The 18,721-nt window shown below is 43.5% G+C and overlaps 1 protein-coding gene across 1 annotated transcript; it reads left to right on the top strand.

Moving 5' to 3' along the window:
- Positions 1–4,389: 4,389 nt before the first annotated feature.
- prpf6 (PRP6 pre-mRNA processing factor 6 homolog (S. cerevisiae)) lies at positions 4,390–17,801 on the top strand. The gene is made up of 21 exons (XM_030119098.1): positions 4,390–4,601; positions 5,326–5,488; positions 5,618–5,736; positions 5,868–5,946; positions 7,842–8,018; positions 8,194–8,322; positions 8,405–8,499; positions 8,601–8,757; positions 10,333–10,495; positions 11,458–11,576; positions 11,696–11,914; positions 12,950–13,072; positions 13,166–13,287; positions 13,406–13,544; positions 13,630–13,749; positions 14,592–14,768; positions 14,864–14,997; positions 15,173–15,264; positions 15,772–15,886; positions 16,007–16,133; positions 16,623–17,801. Exons 1-21 carry the CDS (start codon positions 4,420–4,422, stop codon positions 16,773–16,775), a joined length of 2,904 nt encoding a protein of 967 aa, XP_029974958.1. The 5' UTR covers positions 4,390–4,419; the 3' UTR covers positions 16,776–17,801.
- The last annotated feature ends 920 nt before the right edge of the window (positions 17,802–18,721 follow it).

Here is an 18,721-nt window from a genome sequence, read left to right as displayed (position 1 = left end):
GGTCAGCGGAGCAGCGGTGGTCAATAATCTCATCTGCTCACCCATCAGAGAGACAAATCAACTCCACTTTGGATCATGTTGCCTGTCAGACTTGTAATGTGAAAAATAAGAAAATCTTGTGTGACTGCACTTTACATGCTTCAGAGGACTGAACGCAGACCAGGAGGAAACCTCGCAGCAGAGGTCTGCTGTGACATCCGGCGTGAAGATTGCAGCTGAAGATCACATCAACCATTTCTTCTGACTGAGCGAAATGAAGCAGTGTTTGCATTTGTAAGTCTGCTCGAGAAGTCTTTTCCACTGGACTCAAGGTGATTAGAATACTGAAAAAAGAGAGAGAGAGAGAGAGAGAGGGAAGCTGAAGGGGGTTAGTTTCCTCCATCCGACCATTAGCCCCATGAATCATTTCCACTGACCTGCGATGCACATATGTCACATCTGTCAATGCATTAGTATTCACAGCACAAAATCCACTTTCCTTCTCGCCTTTGTACAGCGTCTCAGATACAAGCCTGGACTCATTATTGGACTGTCCCTATTCAAAGCCTTGTTGTTACATTAAGCTCAGCGGATCAATGCGATCCCATTTAACATCTGTCGCCTAAAACTGCTCCAGATAGCCTCTTCTAAAGGAACTCCCTAGCAGGAATTAACTTCTGTCCTTCCACAAGGACACTTTTCTTTGTTTCAGAGATGTATGCAGTTGGTAATCAGCGCTAAATAAACCATTAATCCTCCCCGGACATGAAGTCAGGCGTAGTGCAGTTCATCTGCTTTCAGCTAAAAGATCATAATTGAGTTTAGCATGTGTGTGTAATATTGAAAAATGATGATGTCCATGTCTTGGATTGTGATTTTTTTTTCCTTTGCTCACTGTACCCACATAGTTTTGTTTCACTATACTGAGCTGAGCTTAACTCATAATGCAGCCAGGGTTGCATGAATGATGCGTCTGTGTTTCTTTGCATGTGGACGTGTGTATTTATAGGTGATGCATTAAATATCTCAATAAACCCGTCATGTTGACGTATCCCTTCCTCTGCTTCATTCATGCAAAGCACAGCCTCTTTTCAATCAGTGGAACGTAAATGGTACATGATGCTATTTGCAGGGATATTTACTCTTCTGATACTTGATATCTCCCTGCTGGCTTATTAACCTTTTACCATTTAACATCACACCACGGACATCTGCCGTGACATTCAGCAATCCTCCCCTCCGTCCAGTGTTATATGCATTAAACCAACAGATCAAAGTCGTGCAGCCATGCGAACTATCTCACACATGAATGCATAAACATGCAAGAACACACAGATTGCTCCATTCTTGCATGGAAATCTGCTTTCTCATTGTCACAACAACTTTGCCTTAATTTCACTGGTTTATTGCACATTTAATTTATACCAATTACACATTTTCTATGATATCACTTTATCACCATATTACCAATTCAAGCGTCAGTCATATAATGAGGGTTATTAGTTTGTGAATCATCCTAATTTAAAATGCAATTTTATCCAAATCAAGTGATTAGTCATTGTTTGAAAGGAGCCTGAGCTTTTAAATGATTGTCTTTCAGCTTTGCTCATATAAACAGATGCCGGTAATAGCTTTCTATAATAGCACATTTACTCTCTTGCATCTACAAGGATGAATTCTGTCAATGTCAATCACAAGGCAGAATTATATTATTACATTACCTGAGAAGCATCGAGCCTGCGGTCAAGAACAAATCAGATATAGAGGTCATGTTGCCAAGTTATCTGTTATGCAGGTAAATTCAAAAATTATTTTTAGAGGATTCATTCAAGACAATTTCCGTCTGACAGTCGCATTTACAAATTGCCAAATGTTTTATGGCAGCACACCAAAGGAAATGCAGAAAGCAGGATCACTAGTGAGACCACAGCCTCACTCAGCTGCTATTACAAACCACAAAACAGATACTGAATACTTTGTTCTTCCATCACCACCAGACCTGATGGATGTGACATTCTAAACAAACAAACAAACAAACAAATGATTTACACCAAAAATATTCAGTTTTCTCAGAAAAAAAAAACTCTGAACAACACACAAGCTTTGGTTTTCCTCAGAAATGTTTCACTGTGGGTGTCATCACTACTGATTCGTATATGACTACATTTCTCTTCATTAAAAAGCCAATCCTTTACATACATCTTCCTCATATGTAATCTTTGTAATGATTCACGTTTTATAAATGAGGCTGACCTTGATCACTCAGCCATGATCAGCACCATGATGAACATACAGACATTCAATTTGAGGTTTTTCTCACTTTCTGGGCAATATTCAAGGCATGCACACATCAAATATGTACAAGAACATTAACTGACTCTGTCACGCCTTGTTGAGGGAGATGCCTGCACACATATATTCATGCATACAAAGATGTATCGACCGCAATATTTATCATGAGTGAATCTTCAGGTCATAGTTTGAACTGAAATACATAGACGTGGCAGGACATGGTCAGTGATAACAGATGACTGTGAAGCATGACATTTTAACAAAACACTTTTTCTGAATTCATTTGTAAATCTTTGCATTTCAGAGTTTAAGTGAAAGATGAAAGTCTGAAACCTTCTATTTTTTTTTGTCTTTGCGCTGCTCATATTCCACAACACAGGATAAGAGCTCAAAGAGCACTTCAAACTGATTCATATAATTATAATAATCATTAAAATGAAATTAAATGATCATTGAAATAATTGCGAATGTTCAAGGGGCTGTGGAGTACTTGGATGAAATCAAGGCATGCAGTTACGCTTCATGTATAAATTGGTCCTCGGCTGTGTGGGCTATATATCTTGCAATCCGTCTCACAGTCCATTTTCATCATAACATCTTCTCCCAGGAGTGAAATGATATCTGCCCTTCGGCGATGTAAATGAAGAAAAATGTATAGGCCTGAAACGAGGATCAGACTGTGGATGGGTGAAGTTAAATGTGATTGAAGCTAATGATGCATGGACACACTTTGTCTCATGGGGTAGAGCCCAGAAATGTCAGGTTAGAATGTAATTACATCTTTTGCTGTCTCTTGTTTCATACTTGAACTTAACATAGCTAATATGGATGCTTTCCACTTAAAATGTAAGATAAGTTATCCCTCGAAGGTACTAATGCTTGTCTGTCAGCTAATGAAATCATTCGAAAAGTATAGGTCAACTCATTCATATCCTCTCTGAGAAAAAAAGTCTACTAAAAGCATTTAATAATGACTCCTCTGACAGCCACAGTATGTTTTAGTTGAAGTACACTGTGGATCGCATACTTATTTTCAGACCTTGTCTGGTTGTAGGGTTTATATAAAAGTCAAAGATATGCAACAATTAGACATTCACTCATTCTTCCAATATGATACCAGATGAGATTGATGGAGCTGCAGTCGATTGCTGTTGACAATGGATAAAAAGATATATGTATATGTAACTGGTCCATCACAGCATGCACGCTCACAAATACGGAAAAAGTTACAGTCACCAGGAGGACAGATTGGCTGAGGGCCTGGAAGACCATGCGAAGTCCACACAGGAAGTACCAAAACCGGATTCAGTTTACAACTCCTCAGTGATGAAAGTGTGAACAACTGCATCTCCTCAATGCCTGATGTTCAACAACAGGTCTGCTGTGTCAGATCTGTTTGGGTCGTGTATTGTATGATTATTTAAACTGAATTATGCAGTTAAGCTTGCTCATTATCCAGTGTGGATATGGATTTCCTCCCACAGTCCAAAAGTTTGCCAGTATGTGAGGTCAACCTGTGACCTTAAATTGCACCTATGTGTCTGTGTTTGTCCCGTGATATACTTAGCGTCCAAAGTGTACACTGCCCTAATGATTAAATAAGACATAGTAAATGCATAAAAGCATATTATTATTTATTATTATTATTATTATTATTATTATTATTATTATTATTATTATTATTATTATTATTATTATTATTATTATTATTATTATTGTTGTTGTTGTTATTATTGTTATTATTATTGAGGTAATAGAAGGATATATTATTTAATGGAAGGCCAGGCAAAATCAAACAGTGTCAATAGGCCAGATTTGAAACAAACGTCAGATGCATTATTTTTCATGATGAGGCGCCCTCTAATGGCTGATCCGAAAAATAAATATTAGTGTGAAATAATATCATATCGCCCCCAAAAAACCTTATTATTTTATCAATGTAATCGGACATAGAGAGGATTAAAGTGCCATGTCGTGTTTTCATGAAACATTTTGAAATAAACAGAGAGCGTGAGGACGGCGAAGTGAAGGTCCTCCTGTCCGGAAGGGGGCGCTGCTGAACATTACAGAGGAACCGGAAGTGTTTCTGTTGTTTATTCCATAGACATCCGGCCGCAAGCTCAGTTCAGTACCGTCGCGCGAGCAACGATGGCTACGAAACAGTCAACAAAATCTGCCTCCAAGTCGTCTTCGGGGGGCAGCGGGGCGGCAGGAGCCGCCGGCGGCGGGCCCCCGGTAATGCCCCTCGCCTCTCCGCTTATGGGGAAAAAGAAGAAGCCGTTCCTGGGGATGCCCGCGCCGCTCGGATACGTCCCCGGTCTCGGCAGAGGGTGAGCTAAGTGAAGGCTAACGAGCTAGCCTGCATCGGTTCTGTGAATTAGAATTATAAAGTTTGTGAAAACCGAGAGTCACTCTCTTCGGTGGAGCTCTGAACAAATGATTGCTGCATTTGCCGACATGATAGTAGTTAAAAGCTTTGAAAATATCAAAGACGTTTGCATGGTGGTGGTTGTTACTGCTTTTGCAGTGTTTTTGTACGCGTCCAATTTAAACTTTAGATGTCCGGAATAAGTTCAACATCTTTTGTAATTCATCAGTGAACATGATGCGATTTTGCAGTCTTGCTTGACCCACTACGTCTGTCTTCTTTCATTGTTTTTGTCTTGTAAATGTACTGTGGGAGATTTCATGTGGCAAATTTTAAGCTTCCTTTCTTTGTCGAGACATGTCGAGACATCTTTGTCGAGATTTATCAAGGAGTGACACAAATGTTCAAATTTTATGAAGTGGAAAGAAACTCTCATTATATTAGTTTACTCTCAGCTATGCACACACGTGAATCATTTTTTCGTGTTTTCAATCTTTATTTTTAAGGCTTTTTTATGCCTTTCCAACATTAGTGGTCTCCATGCTGTGATCATGCTTCATATCATTTTCAGATTTTTTTTTCTGCCAGTAATTATTTCTTGTTTCATTCATGATTTCATTTTTAGTAGTTTTCTTTGCATACTTGTGCCTAAGCATGCAACATCTCAATAAATCTTTTCTTACTAGTGCAACTGGTTTCACCACCCGATCGGATATCGGTCCTGCTCGTGATGCCAACGATCCGGTGGATGACCGACATGCACCCCCAGGGAAGAGAACAGTGGGTGACCAAATGAAAAAGAACCAGGATGACGACGATGAAGATCTGAACGACACAAACTACGATGAGGTGCAGATGTTTAGGTTGTCTTTGGCTGCAAATAGTGTTTTTCCTATCTAATGCAGCAATGACCAGCAAAAGTGCAATAACCGGTTGTACATGATGTCTCATCTTTTTAATCATGTTTCTGTCTTGTAGTTTAATGGTTATGCAGGTAGCTTGTTCTCCAGCGGACCCTATGAGAAAGATGATGAAGAAGCTGATGCTATTTATGCAGCCCTGGACAAGAGGATGGATGAGAGGCGCAAAGAAAGAAGGTTACAAAAAAATCTGCTTAAATTTCTACATACATTCAACAAATCCTTTTTACCAGTGCACTGCTCAGTTCTTATTGCCAAACATATTTTGCATGTGACCTTTGCTTTGATTGCCGTATTTGTGTTTACAGAGAGTTGAGAGAAAAAGAAGAAATTGAAAAATATCGTATGGAGAGGCCCAAAATCCAGCAGCAGTTTTCTGATCTAAAGGTATGAAACCATAACTGATTTGTCAAGTATTATTTTCTCCTTTGAATACATGGTGTATTCTGAACTTCAATCCTCGAGTATCGGATCAGGTTAAGTGTGTGTGGGATCCAGGTCAGATCAAGTTATGGCCAGACGGGCATAACTTGTTTAAAAAAAAAAAAAATGGCTGTGGTTCAGTGGGCAAAGTGGTCGTCCCACAGTTGACTTGTTTTGAGTTCAATTCCTGTCTCCCCCTCGTCTGCATGTCGATGTGTCCTTGGGCAAGACACTGAACCCTGAATTGCCCCCAGTGAACAGACTGAGTGCCTTGCATGGCAGCCACCTCTACTGGTGTCTGAATTTGTGTGTTGTACGTCACTTTGGACAAAAGCGTCTGCTAAATTAAAGGGACTTAAGGCAACTTTTCAAAATTTACCTCAGTGCGGCACGGGATCGCACACAAACATTTTACAGAATGTCCGGCTTCACAGCGCTGCACCAGGTTACTTTTGACAAAAAAAGAAAGTCGCCAAGAGGCTTTGGAAAGTCGCCAGATTTAGCGAGAAAGTCACCAAGTCGCCAACACTGCCCGCACCTGATCCCAGCAGTGTTTGAGTCCGCGTCCACAGCGGCCATGTTCTTCCTGTTCGGCAACGCGCATACAGCGTCAATTTACGTCACATCCCCACGATTGCGCGGGAAATTCGGACCCCGAACAGCAACAAATTATTTGGCACACAGCCTGTATAAGGCAACAGACAGATACGTGGATTGGCCTGTTATTTTAGTTTTTTAATGCTTCACGACCCATTAGCATTGAATAAACTGGAAATGCATGTGAAGTTTTTCACAAATCTTGCCTTAAGTCCCTTTAAATTGTAAATTATGCAGACCTACGCAAAAATGTTAACACAGTATATTAAGTCTAATTTCTAAAGCAGCCCCACATTCGCATCAGTGTTATAGCAGCACAACTGTGTTTGCAGCCTGAGTGTCGTGTAAACTGTTTCGTATTGAATAAAATTCAAAATATAACGCGAGAATGTGGCAGAGGAAACATCTGACAGTGATTTATGTCTCATCACACCTGTAAGCATTTAGTGGAAAGTGTGTGGGTGAATATTGGAACTGTTAGGTTGTTTCAGAGAGACTGTCGCAGCCTCAATGTCTCCTGTGAGATTCATTCTTCTGTCTTGAAGGAGTCTGTTTTGATCTGTCTAGCTTTTTACAAATAGCAAACATTGGGATTTTTGTCCATGATGTCATGTTTTTAACAAAATACTGTACTTTTGTTTTGTATTTTATGCTGCTCTATCTCCCGACCTGCTCTATAATCATCTTGAGTTTATGTATTCTCTGTGTCCAGCACGAAGAATGCCACCTCAGTTTTTCCTGTGTATTTGCCACACGTTTGATTTGAATGAAAATCTTAAAATTTGTGTTTGATCCACCTTTAACTTAAACTATAACCCAGCAGTATAAATGTCATCAACACTACAACCATAAGAATACACATAAATTACCAATCACACCTGCTGTACAGACACATGTGGACCTATAGTGGGGCTCTTCATGTTAAGTTCTCCGTCCTGGCTCTGTCATATACTGACTGTATATTGGAGGGTGATGTCCTTCACGGTTCTTTGAACTTGATAGCTCCCTTCCTGATGGTTGGTGTGTGCGAGGTTTGTGAATAATCCCTGTGTGATATTTTTTTTGTCCTGTTTTTATGACCTGCTACAGGGATTTATGGTCCATGCAGGAGGTCATAAGCTGTTGTAAAGCTTAATTATTTGTTAAATTTAGTCATCATAGCTGATCATATTTTGTCTTCTGATGACCTGAAAGAGCACCACTTGATCGCCATCTCCTTTTCACCCATCTTCACTTTTTTTTTGGGCGCACTTTCCTCACAGAGGAAGCTGGCCGAAGTGTCTGAGGAGGAGTGGCTGAGTATTCCTGAAGTGGGAGACGCCAGGAACAAGCGGCAGAGGAATCCCCGCTACGAGAAGCTCACCCCTGTTCCCGACAGCTTCTTCTCCAAACACCTGCAGACAGGAGAGAACCACACCACCGTGGACCCTCTGCAGGGGGTCAGTTAAAAAGCACAAACACGCACACAACTTGTTCATCTTCTATAATCTTTATCCAATTCAGGAATGTAGTTTAATGTCAGTGATTCACAATAGTGAGGACGTTTGTCAACACAAAGTTTGTAACCCCCCCCCCGTGATGCTTTTCCCTGTTCGTCTTGTTTCCTGTCTCCAGCTGGGAGGCCTGAACACGCCCTACCCCGGAAGCATGACCCCTGGTCTGATGACACCCGGGACAGGAGAGCTGGACATGAGGAAGATTGGTCAAGCCAGAAACACACTCATGGACATGCGCCTCAGTCAGGTGTGTGACGCCTCCCACTGTTCTGACTTTATCTTTAGGATGCAGGATTTAATTATTCAACTCTCTCGTCGTTTCTTCTCAGGTGTCTGATTCAGTGAGCGGACAGACTGTGGTGGATCCCAAGGGTTACTTGACAGATCTCAACTCCATGATCCCCACCCATGGCGGAGACATCAGGTAGACAGTGGCGGATCCAGATGTTACTGCATATCTTCATCTGGTAAATTGTATGTGTGTGTGTTTTTTTTTATGACTTCCTTGTCCATGTGTGCATGCAGTGACATTAAGAAAGCCCGTCTGCTGCTGAAATCAGTGCGGGAAACCAATCCCCATCACCCACCTGCTTGGATTGCGTCGGCCCGTCTGGAGGAGGTGACGGGAAAACTGCAAGTGGCCAGAAACCTCATCATGAAAGGCACAGAGATGTGTCCTAAGGTAAAGTGGGATTGTGTGTGTTTTGTGTCAATATGACTACTAGTAGACTTTAGTACATTTGTTTGTAATATAACTTCTCTTTGGAGGTAGACGTCTCACGCTCAATCATGCTATCAGTGCTTAATTTTAATCTATCTACAACTGAATAGAAACAACCACGTCAAGCAGTGAGTAGATTTGGTTGAATATTCAGTGAAAATTAATTGAACTATCAGATGCAGATATGAGGGTCCTTTTGCTGGATTGAGGGCCACAAGAGTTTAGCTGGAAAATTACAAGGACCAAGGAAATGAAACCCGTCTTTCTTTTTTTGAACCCAGATTAGCTGCTAATGTGAAATTATTCAGAAGCCGTAGCGTAACAGGCTCTGGCCTCGGGATGAGAACTGAAAAGATTTTTACCGATTTCCAACTACATTTTCGATTCTTGTTGATTCATCAATTCTCATTTGGAGGCATTCATTTCACCTTAACAGGAGGTTTTACAAAGAGACACATGGCGCCAACATGATAAGCAGTGTTAGTTACCTGCAGCATTAACCGCAAAGGACGTTATAATGTTGCCGCTGAGTCGAGATTCACTCCTCAACATGCATTCAAAGTTATCACATGTTGTGTGTGCTAATGTTTCTGCATAGTGGCAGTATTTCATCACCATTATGAAATATCTACTTTGAAACTATTGTTGTTATTCTTTCTCATGGACTGTAACCAAGCTCTGGAGCGTTTGTGCCGCGTGGGCGCCGTGTTTCTTGCTGGCTGCGCTGGTGAATGACATCGCCACTCATGTTGCGTAACTTGTGGAAGCTACGCACCGTGCATACTGGCATCATTTACACCCACTGGAATCAATAAAGGAATCTTTTGGAAAATTGGCAAATGATTCCAAGGAATTGAAACACTCGTAGCCGGTTCTCAAGAAATGGTTTTTGAGTGTCATCCCACAAACACATAACTCCCAATCCATTAGCTTCCCATACAACATGTACAGATTCCACCCAACCAGCCCTCAACCCTTCATTCATTGTAATAAAAAGGAAAATGAGAATTCTGTGAAACAACAAGGCTTAGTGTTACAGCTTAACACAGAAAAAAACTGCCATCACATTTATGGGAATAAAGCAACAAAAAATTCCTTTGACTGAAAGATATGTGGAAATTCTGTCCTGTTTGTTTTGCTTCTGATCAAACCTTTGATTTTAGTCAGCCTGTTTCACTCTGTTCCGTGGCGCTCACCTCTGTGTAACTCACAAATCAGATAAAGATAAAACAGGAAAAGTGGAAATAAATCAGGACTGTTTTTTTGTCACACAGGGAACAGCAGAAATATCCTCAAAGATTGAATATTTGAGGAGTGTTACCAGCACTATAAAAACCCGATAAACTCAGGTATCATCAGTCTGACATGAACTGAAGCACACATGTCACGGTTTGCTCACACTGAGACCCAGGAGGAGATTTACAGGGTGCTGTGCTGGAACACAGCCAACGCATAATAAATATTACCTCCAAGAAATCTTTACGAATCACTGTGAGATGTGAAAGCTTTCAATTTTATTTTCTCTCTGTCATTTAGAGTGAGGATGTTTGGTTGGAGGCAGCCCGGCTGCAGCCAGGTGACACAGCGAAAGCCGTGGTGGCTCAGGCCGTTCGTCACCTGCCACAGTCGGTTCGCATCTACATTCGAGCCGCAGAGCTGGAGACAGACGTCAGAGCCAAGAAGCGAGTCCTCAGGAAAGGTAAGGCAGTTCTTTTTTTCTTTCTTTCTTTAAATCACCTGGATCATCAGCGTTCCAATGACTGGATCTATCCTCTTACAGTTTTGTCTTCAATGTCAGAGTTTAAAAATTATTATGTTTTGAAGTCTGCTGTTGCTGTTTTGTAGCTAGGAACAGAGGTTCATGCACTTTCCCTGCAGTGCATATGTGAGTAGTGAGTACACAACAGATTTTCTGCCAAAAGGAAGACACTGATTTCTGCAGGGCCAAATGTCTGGACACGTCGTCTCAATCCAACCTTTTTGTGTGTGTGTGTGTGTGTGTCTGTGTGTCTGTGTGTGTGTGTGTGTGTGTGTGTGTGTGTGTGTGTGTGTGTGTGTGTGTGTGTGTGTGTGTGTGTGTGTGTGTGTGTGTGTGTGTGTGTGTGTGTGTGTGTGTGTGTGTGTGTGTGTGTGTGTGTGTGTGTGTGTGTGTGTGTGTGTGTGTGTGTGTGTCCGTGCACATAAAAGGCAGCAGAGGGTTTCACTTGGCAGATGTGTTTCTGGCTTCTCTTCAAGGCCGAGCACTCTAGTTAACCACGGTGTCAGTGCTCTAACACACACACACACACACGAATATTTCCCAGCAGCATACTCCACTGACAGAGATGGATGCGGAGCTTCCTCAGAGGAAGAGCTCTCTCTCCGCCCCTACATGTTCTGCTCTGCTCCACATTTCTCTGTTACATGTCCAACACTCTCCCCTGCAGCTCTACACCGTTTACTACTCATGTCATGCTAATATGCTGCAGTCACTTATTTGATTATAAAGCCCCCTTCTACTGTCTGTTAATGTACATGGGCTGTTGCCAGAGTCGTCATCGCTCACTGTGTGTTTTACATGACTGTCACGGTTGTTTTGTAGTAGCCAGGTTCAGCTGAAAAAATTCTAAGAGCGTGCCAGAAAGTCATTGACTTGATGTTTGGATTCGAATGACTTTGCAGCCCTGGAGAACGTCTCCAAGTCCGTTCGACTGTGGAAGACGGCGGTCGAGCTGGAGGAGCCGGAGGATGCCAGGATCATGCTGAGCAGGGCGGTGGAGTGTTGCCCCACGAGCGTGGAGGTACGTCTCCCGGCGCGCTGCGCTTTCTGACTGTCTGACGTCAAACGCCGTCGGAAGAACCCCAGACGTCACCCGATTTGCATCCGCGCCGGTCTTCATATCGGGTCTTTCCTCTGTAGCTGTGGTTGGCGCTGGCCAGGCTGGAGACATACGAGAACGCCCGCCGCGTCCTGAACAAGGCCCGAGAGAATATCCCCACCGACCGCCACATCTGGATCACCGCCGCCAAGCTGGAGGAGGCCAACGGCAACACCCAGATGGTGGACAAGATCATAGACAGAGCAATCACCTCTCTACGAGCCAACGGCGTGGAGATCAACAGAGAGCAGTGGATTCAGGTAGACTCCCTCCTGCAGCCTGCTCTCTGAACGGGGGAGGGGCGGGGCTTCCTCCAGCGGTTTATTCAGAGGGAAGCTTCCTTCGATAAATAATTAACAGCATCCTTCAGCTCATAAAGAATTAATTCACTCATAATGAAGAAACCTTTTACCTTTTTTAAGATGCTGAGAGACACGGGAGTATAACGAGACAACTGGACTTCCTGATTAATGTGAATTATTTTATCCAAACTTCAGTCTCTCAACCTGATTTAAACTGTAATCTCTGGGCCAAAAAGACTGAGTTACTGTATCTTTAAACTTTTTCAGAAGTTGAAGGAGTACAGACTGCGTCACGCACCTGTCAGCATGCCAGCATATTTTGGCAAAAGCGCTCACAGCTTTTCAGTCCAGCCAGCTGTCTGACATTTTGTTTAGCGGAGTACTCTGTTGTTTTGCAATCTCATAAGCTTTCACTGACTTACCTTTACGCATAGTTTCTTTGTTTCACCTTGACTACCTGGCTGTTTCCACCTCCGGCAGTGAGTGTGGCCGATGCTTTATCAAGATCATTAGCGATAATTCTTTCAAAGTGATTTTCAACATTAATCTTTATCAGTGTAATTATTATTTGATAAACTGTTATTGTCATTTAAAAGTATTCCAGGTGCATTGAGATGTTTCTAGTTTGAGCAGAACACTCTTGGTTCTTTTCGTCTAGCGCCTACTCAGCTCTGCTCGACTCGACTCGCCTCAGATTTTCAGCTTTTCGATCACAGGTTATTAACTGATGCCAGGTACTTTTTTCGTACCAACTCGGCTGCGGTTCCAAGCGAGCCGAGCCGAGCTGAAAATGGGACGTCTGCAGACGGCAGCCACTGACATCAGAATGAAATCAGTCAGGTCTCCACCCATCATGTCCTGCATGTTTCTCTTGTTTGAGGCCCCTCGTTGGCTCTGGGTCGGTCCGTCAAATGTTTTTAAAACGCCAAATGTAAGGTAACTCCACTTTCTCGTGTCTATTTCTAAAAAGCAACTGCTGCTCTTCTTGTGCAGGATGCAGAGGAATGTGACAAAGCTGGCAGTGTTGCGACCTGCCAGGCCGTCATCAGAGCCGTCATCGGTATTGGTATTGAGGAGGAGGACCGCAAACACACCTGGATGGAGGATTCAGACAGTGTAAGGATGGAGACCACATTCAAACCTCACTGCAATGTTTTTCACACCTATTTTCATGCTGCAGGAGTTAAAGTGCTGGTTGCTGTCTTTCAGTGCGTGGCCCACGGAGCGCTGGAGTGTGCCAGGGCCATCTACGCTCACGCCCTGCAGGTATTCCCAAGCAAGAAGAGTGTCTGGCTGAGAGCGGCGTACTTTGAGAAGAACCACGGCACCAGGTGACCAGAATTCACTTAAACATTAGCTAAAATGTGGCAGTTTTCTGACCTCTGCCTGCCATTTACGTTACTACCGTCAGTCTCTTCCTCCTCTAACGCGGCGCGTTGCTTCTCTCAGAGAGTCTCTAGAGGCCCTGCTCCAGAGGGCAGTGGCTCACTGTCCCAAAGCAGAGGTCCTCTGGCTGATGGGCGCCAAGTCCAAGTGGCTCGCCGAGGACGTGCCAGCCGCTCGCAGTATCCTCGCCCTGGCCTTCCAGGTCAGAACTCAAACTGCGACTCGCACTCGGTCAGACACCGTGGTCGTCTGTCTCTAAACCTGCCGGTCTTTCTTTCCTCACCCAGGCGAACCCCAACAGTGAAGAGATCTGGCTTGCCGCTGTCAAACTGGAGTCTGAAAATAACGAATACGAGCGAGCCCGTCGACTGCTGGCCAAAGCCCGCAGCAGTGCGCCGACAGCCCGGGTGAGTGAGCGAGCAGAGGAGGTGAAGACGAGCAGCAGGGGGATCCGCCCTTTTCAGACTCTCGGCAGGGCCGACATCGCCAGAAGTAGAAACCATAATAAACTATAAATACAAGCCCAACGAAAATGTGTCAGGCTGGATTTACTGCACGTTAAATCAGCCCTTTTTAAACCACTAAACAAACATTTAATCATTTTTTTTTTCACTGCCACGTATTGAAACAGTTGTGTATTCTCACTGTTTAGCTGTCCTCCTGTGACCTATTGTACCAGAACAGTGTTTTTCATGAGCTGGTGTTGGTGTATTGAAGCTCTGACCCTTGTGTAAGGGGTGACTTGACTATCAGGATTTGCTATTTTCTCTTTGTGGCTCGATACAAGTTCACACCACACGGTTCATCGTGGAGTTTTCACTAACTTTTTGCCTGTCAGGTTTAGGCTTGCAGCGTTTCTGCATTTCGAAACAGTCAGTCTGTCGAGCTGACAGATCGTATCAACCGTGCTCTTAAATTATCTCTGTGTCTACCAGGCTGCTCTCTCTTTATCTGTGTGTCTGCTGACAGCTACGACTCCCTTAATGTTGATCACACTGATCTGACAGACCGATGGGGACATTTTTCAGGTTCTCTCTTGCTGACAGGTTTTGTTTAGGTTGAGATGAAAGCGGCTGTTTTCGGCCAAGTTTGGATCGACTAATGCTGAATCCCAACCAGCAGTTTATCCCCGTCAGACACTCTGTCTTACAGCTGTATTGTTTTACATTGTGTTTATCATGTCAGGAGCAGAGCTTCCTGTTAACAAACGCCTCCTGTCTAACAGCTTGCGTATTTGTAACCTCTGCAGGTATTTATGAAGTCGGTGAAGTTGGAGTGGGTTCTGGGAAACATCGAAGCCGGCCAGGACCTGTGCACCGAAGCCCTGAAGCACTACGAGGACTTCCCCAAGCTGTGGATGATGCGAGGCCAGATCGAGGAGCAGTGTGAGAACATGGACAAGGCCAGAGAGGCGTATAACCAAGGGGTGAGAGCAGGAGAGATGTTTCAGGCATCTTTTAATGCACGCTTGAATTTTACCCTCTGAAAGTGGGTTGTGAATTATTATTTTTCCCATTGCAGTTGAAAAAGTGCCCCCACTCGGTGGCTCTGTGGCTGCTGCTGTCTCGGCTTGAAGAGAGAGTTGGGCAGCTGACCAGAGCCAGAGCCATCCTGGAGAAGGCTCGACTCAAAAACCCCCAGAGTCCTGAGCTGTGGTGAGAAAACACACTCCCCTCAGTGCAGTGGGTTTCTTTTCTGGGTGCTGGAACAGGGATGTTACACATCTATAGATGTCCCTCAAAATTGCATAATTAAAGAAAGCTGACCAGTGTGTGAGTCTGTACCTTTTTGAATGATCTGTGTGTGTGTTTGTGCGATCGTATTAACCAGGCTGGAGTCCGTCAGACTGGAGTTTCGGGCCGGACTGAAAAACATTTCAAACACACTGATGGCCAAAGCTCTGCAGGAGTGTCCAAATTCAGGTCGGTCTCTTTGACAACAAGTTGTTTTTAGTCTTTTCAGTCTTTTAAATCTGTGTCCTTCTAATCAATCCATCCAGCTTTAAACAGACTCTAAGCCTTTAGTTTTTTCTCTGAAGTTATTGGCCTCCTCACTCGTGTTTTCTTTCTTCTTTGAAGTCAGAACAGATTTCATTTTCAGTACAGTGTCTTGTTTCTACAGAAAAACATTAGTAACCATCAGATGATGATAATCGATGATCAAATTTAGTAAACAGTCCCATGTTGTTATATTTGTTAAGTGTTGAAGTACAAATCTTTAGAAGTGTGTGATCAAAACAGTCTCCACGACTGATAATCCAACACCCAGAGGTGCAATTAAACAGACAAACAAAACGAAACATCTACAGCACCACTAAAAACCACAGCAGATGTCTGTTCAGAGATGTACGTGCTAATTGAAATGCTCCATTCTGAAGTGGTTTCTGTTTGAAAATCTGAAGTATTGCTTTGCGTTTCCCTCCTGTGAAGGCATCCTGTGGGCAGAGGCCGTGTTTTTGGAGGCCAGGCCTCAGAGGAAGACCAAAAGCGTGGACGCTCTGAAGAAGTGCGAACATGATCCACATGTGCTGCTCGCCGTGGCCAAGTAAGATCACATCCTCTCACAGTTTTCTGCTCCCTGAACGCCGGTCGCTGTTTACAGTCGTGCTTCTGGAGTTTGCTCAGACGAAACCCTGCTGTGGTTTGTCAATGTGATCTCCGTCAGGCTGTTCTGGAGCGAACGCAAGATCACCAAAGCCAGGGAGTGGTTCCTCCGGACGGTGAAGATCGAGCCGGACCTGGGAGACGCCTGGGCGCTCTTCTATAAGTTCGAGCTGCAGCATGGCACAGAGGTAAATATATAAAGTCACATTGGAAGTGATTGCTTGTGCGTTCACCCTGTAGTCTACCACTAAAAACTGCTCATATTAATTCGTAGTAATTAGTAATTTCATGTCTTAATTGTTATTTTGTCAATATTTCCTGATGATTATTCCTTTTTCCCTCCTGCTGTTTTATATGCTGGTAACATTTGTTGCACTTGATGTGAGTAATGTCTCAAAGTTTTAAATTTGTTTGGATTAACGTTTCTCTGCAGTTGCATAAGCAGCTCACAGTCTGAATCTCTTCCAGGACGAATGAAGTATTTGTGTCTTTTGAGTCAGTAAGAGCTGCTGTGGACAAAAGATGAAGACATCCCTTAAACATTCTCCATAAATTCTCCAGCAGTGTTTCATTGTGGATGCTTCTTTGTTTGTTTTTCTGGTACCGTATGTAGATTTGTAATGAGTGGCCCGCGCAGCAGTGTCTCTAATCTGACCGGTTTCCTCTGCGTCCCGCAGGAGCAGCAGAACGAGGTGAGGAAGCGCTGCGAGAACGCCGAGCCGCGTCACGGAGAGCTGTGGTGCGCCGAGTCCAAACACGTCCTCAACTGGCAGAAGAAGACGGGAGAGATCCTGATGCAGGTAGCCAGCAAGATCAAAAACACTTTCTAAGACCGGAGCGCTGGACTGAATTCACCCGGAGCGGCCGCCGATCCGGCAGGGAGCAGCTGAGGACACGCGGGTTAAACGGGGCCGTCTCCGTCTTCACACCGTCCCCAAAGCAGGAGAATTCCAGCAAATAAATAACTTCATGTCAAAGTGAAAGTAGATCCCAGCTCATTTAATAGATGAAAACCTGCTGTTAGTATCAGCGTGGAGAGTTTTCTTCTCCTTCAGCTGCACTTCTGACTGTTCCCATTGTTTGTCTCTGCGAGCATTTAGAAAAATCTTCTCAGATTTTACCCACACGGCTTCACGACTTTGTTTTTCTGCTAATGTGGATTTGTTTAACTTCTTCATGGCCCCACATGTCGATTCTGCCTCCCAAAAACTGCTTTTCTTTCTTTAATTCTCTCAGCGCTCTGTTATTCATCTAGACGACACGATCATTAAATGTAAAAACAGAACGGCTGGTGAATTGACGGCCTGTTTTATTAACGTCTGAATTAGTTTTAATGTGTGTTACTCAAACACGCCATGCGTCATCTCACCCTGCTGGCCAGTGGGTTTTTAAGAGTTACTCCAGAGCAGAAACGGAATGATCAGAAAAGTTTGGAAGAAATATTCCGAAGGGACTGACGTCACATAACCTGCAGTCATTTATCAGGTTTCTTCTTGTAAAAGTTTGAAGTGTTTGAGTCCAGATCTGTGGACCACTTTCATTTAGACATCATGTCGTGTGATTTACTTGGTAGAGAAAGTTTAATTTCATGGTCCGTTTGTTTACTCACTTGGTGAAGTTTCCATTTTGTTTGAACTGACCGCCTCAGCTGTCGGTCTGTTCGCTGTTTTCATCCAGAAAATGAACATTGAAAGATCAATTTTTCCCGTTTTGACCCATGTCAGAGCTCCAGGTTTGGCTTTGTTCAGTGTGATAATGTAAATAAACTCTTCGTCATGTGATTTCTCATGTTGTAGTGGTGGTTCTCCTGTTTTTTACGTCTGCTGTAGCCAAAATAAACAAGAGGTTTAATTTTTTCCATTTTTGATTGTGATTTGAACATTTCAGTGTGTTTCAAGATGACTGTTATTTATGCTGCTTCATCTTAAAGCAGCATACGCTTTTTATGCGTACGAGTTCTTTCCACACAGTCAGTATCAAAACATGTAACAGAATATCTCATGAACGTGTAAAATAATGTTTAAGTTTAAAGAATTAATTTTCAGGACAGAGCTGAGCAGGAAGCAAAAGCTCCGTGATAAAAACACCGTTTCAGCTCTCTTAAAAGAACTGAAAGGATGAAGGCAGGGGATCGATTACAGAAATTTTCCCAGACTTGACGGGACTGGAGTTTGGTGAAATCCTAAACCCAGCCTCAGTCGTCCATGACGGTGGAGGAACTGTTAGCAGCAGACCGTTTGGCGATGCTGGAAACCACGGAGCACCACGGCGGAAGCCTCTTCAAGACGGGAAACGACACCGAGGCGAGGAGAGGACGGCCGGACCGGAGAGAGGATGGCAGAATCTCACTCTGTGGATCAAAATATGCTGGAAAATGATTCATCAGATCAACGACTCGGGGACCATCAGAGTACAAAACCAGACAAATTATTTCATCCTGATTCAGTGTCGTGTTGGAAGTTTAAAGCACAAGCCGTGGTCATTCTCATCTTCCCCAAGTTGGAGTGAGAAGTTAGATTAAAGCACTGATGCCCATTTATTTTGCCCATTGGTGCCCAAATATTATGAGTAGCCGGCCATCTTCTAATAAATTACATAATTCTGACTATGTAGCTTTGCTGCTTCTAAACATCAGATTGTACAAAGGATTGCTTTGTTTTCTAAAAATCTATTAAATATGGCCGACTTTGATGGACTAGAATGCTGCGGGGGTGCTGGTCTGTTCCAGTTGGGTCAGAGGTCAGAGGGAGAGAGAAGGTGTCAGAGAGGAGCTGAC

This window comes from Salarias fasciatus, chromosome 20 (genome assembly GCF_902148845.1).
Source record: "Salarias fasciatus chromosome 20, fSalaFa1.1, whole genome shotgun sequence".
Classification (NCBI taxonomy): Eukaryota; Metazoa; Chordata; class Actinopteri; order Blenniiformes; family Blenniidae; genus Salarias; species Salarias fasciatus.
Note: the sequence above shows the minus strand (reverse complement) of the source record. Positions and strands in the feature narration are given on the sequence as shown.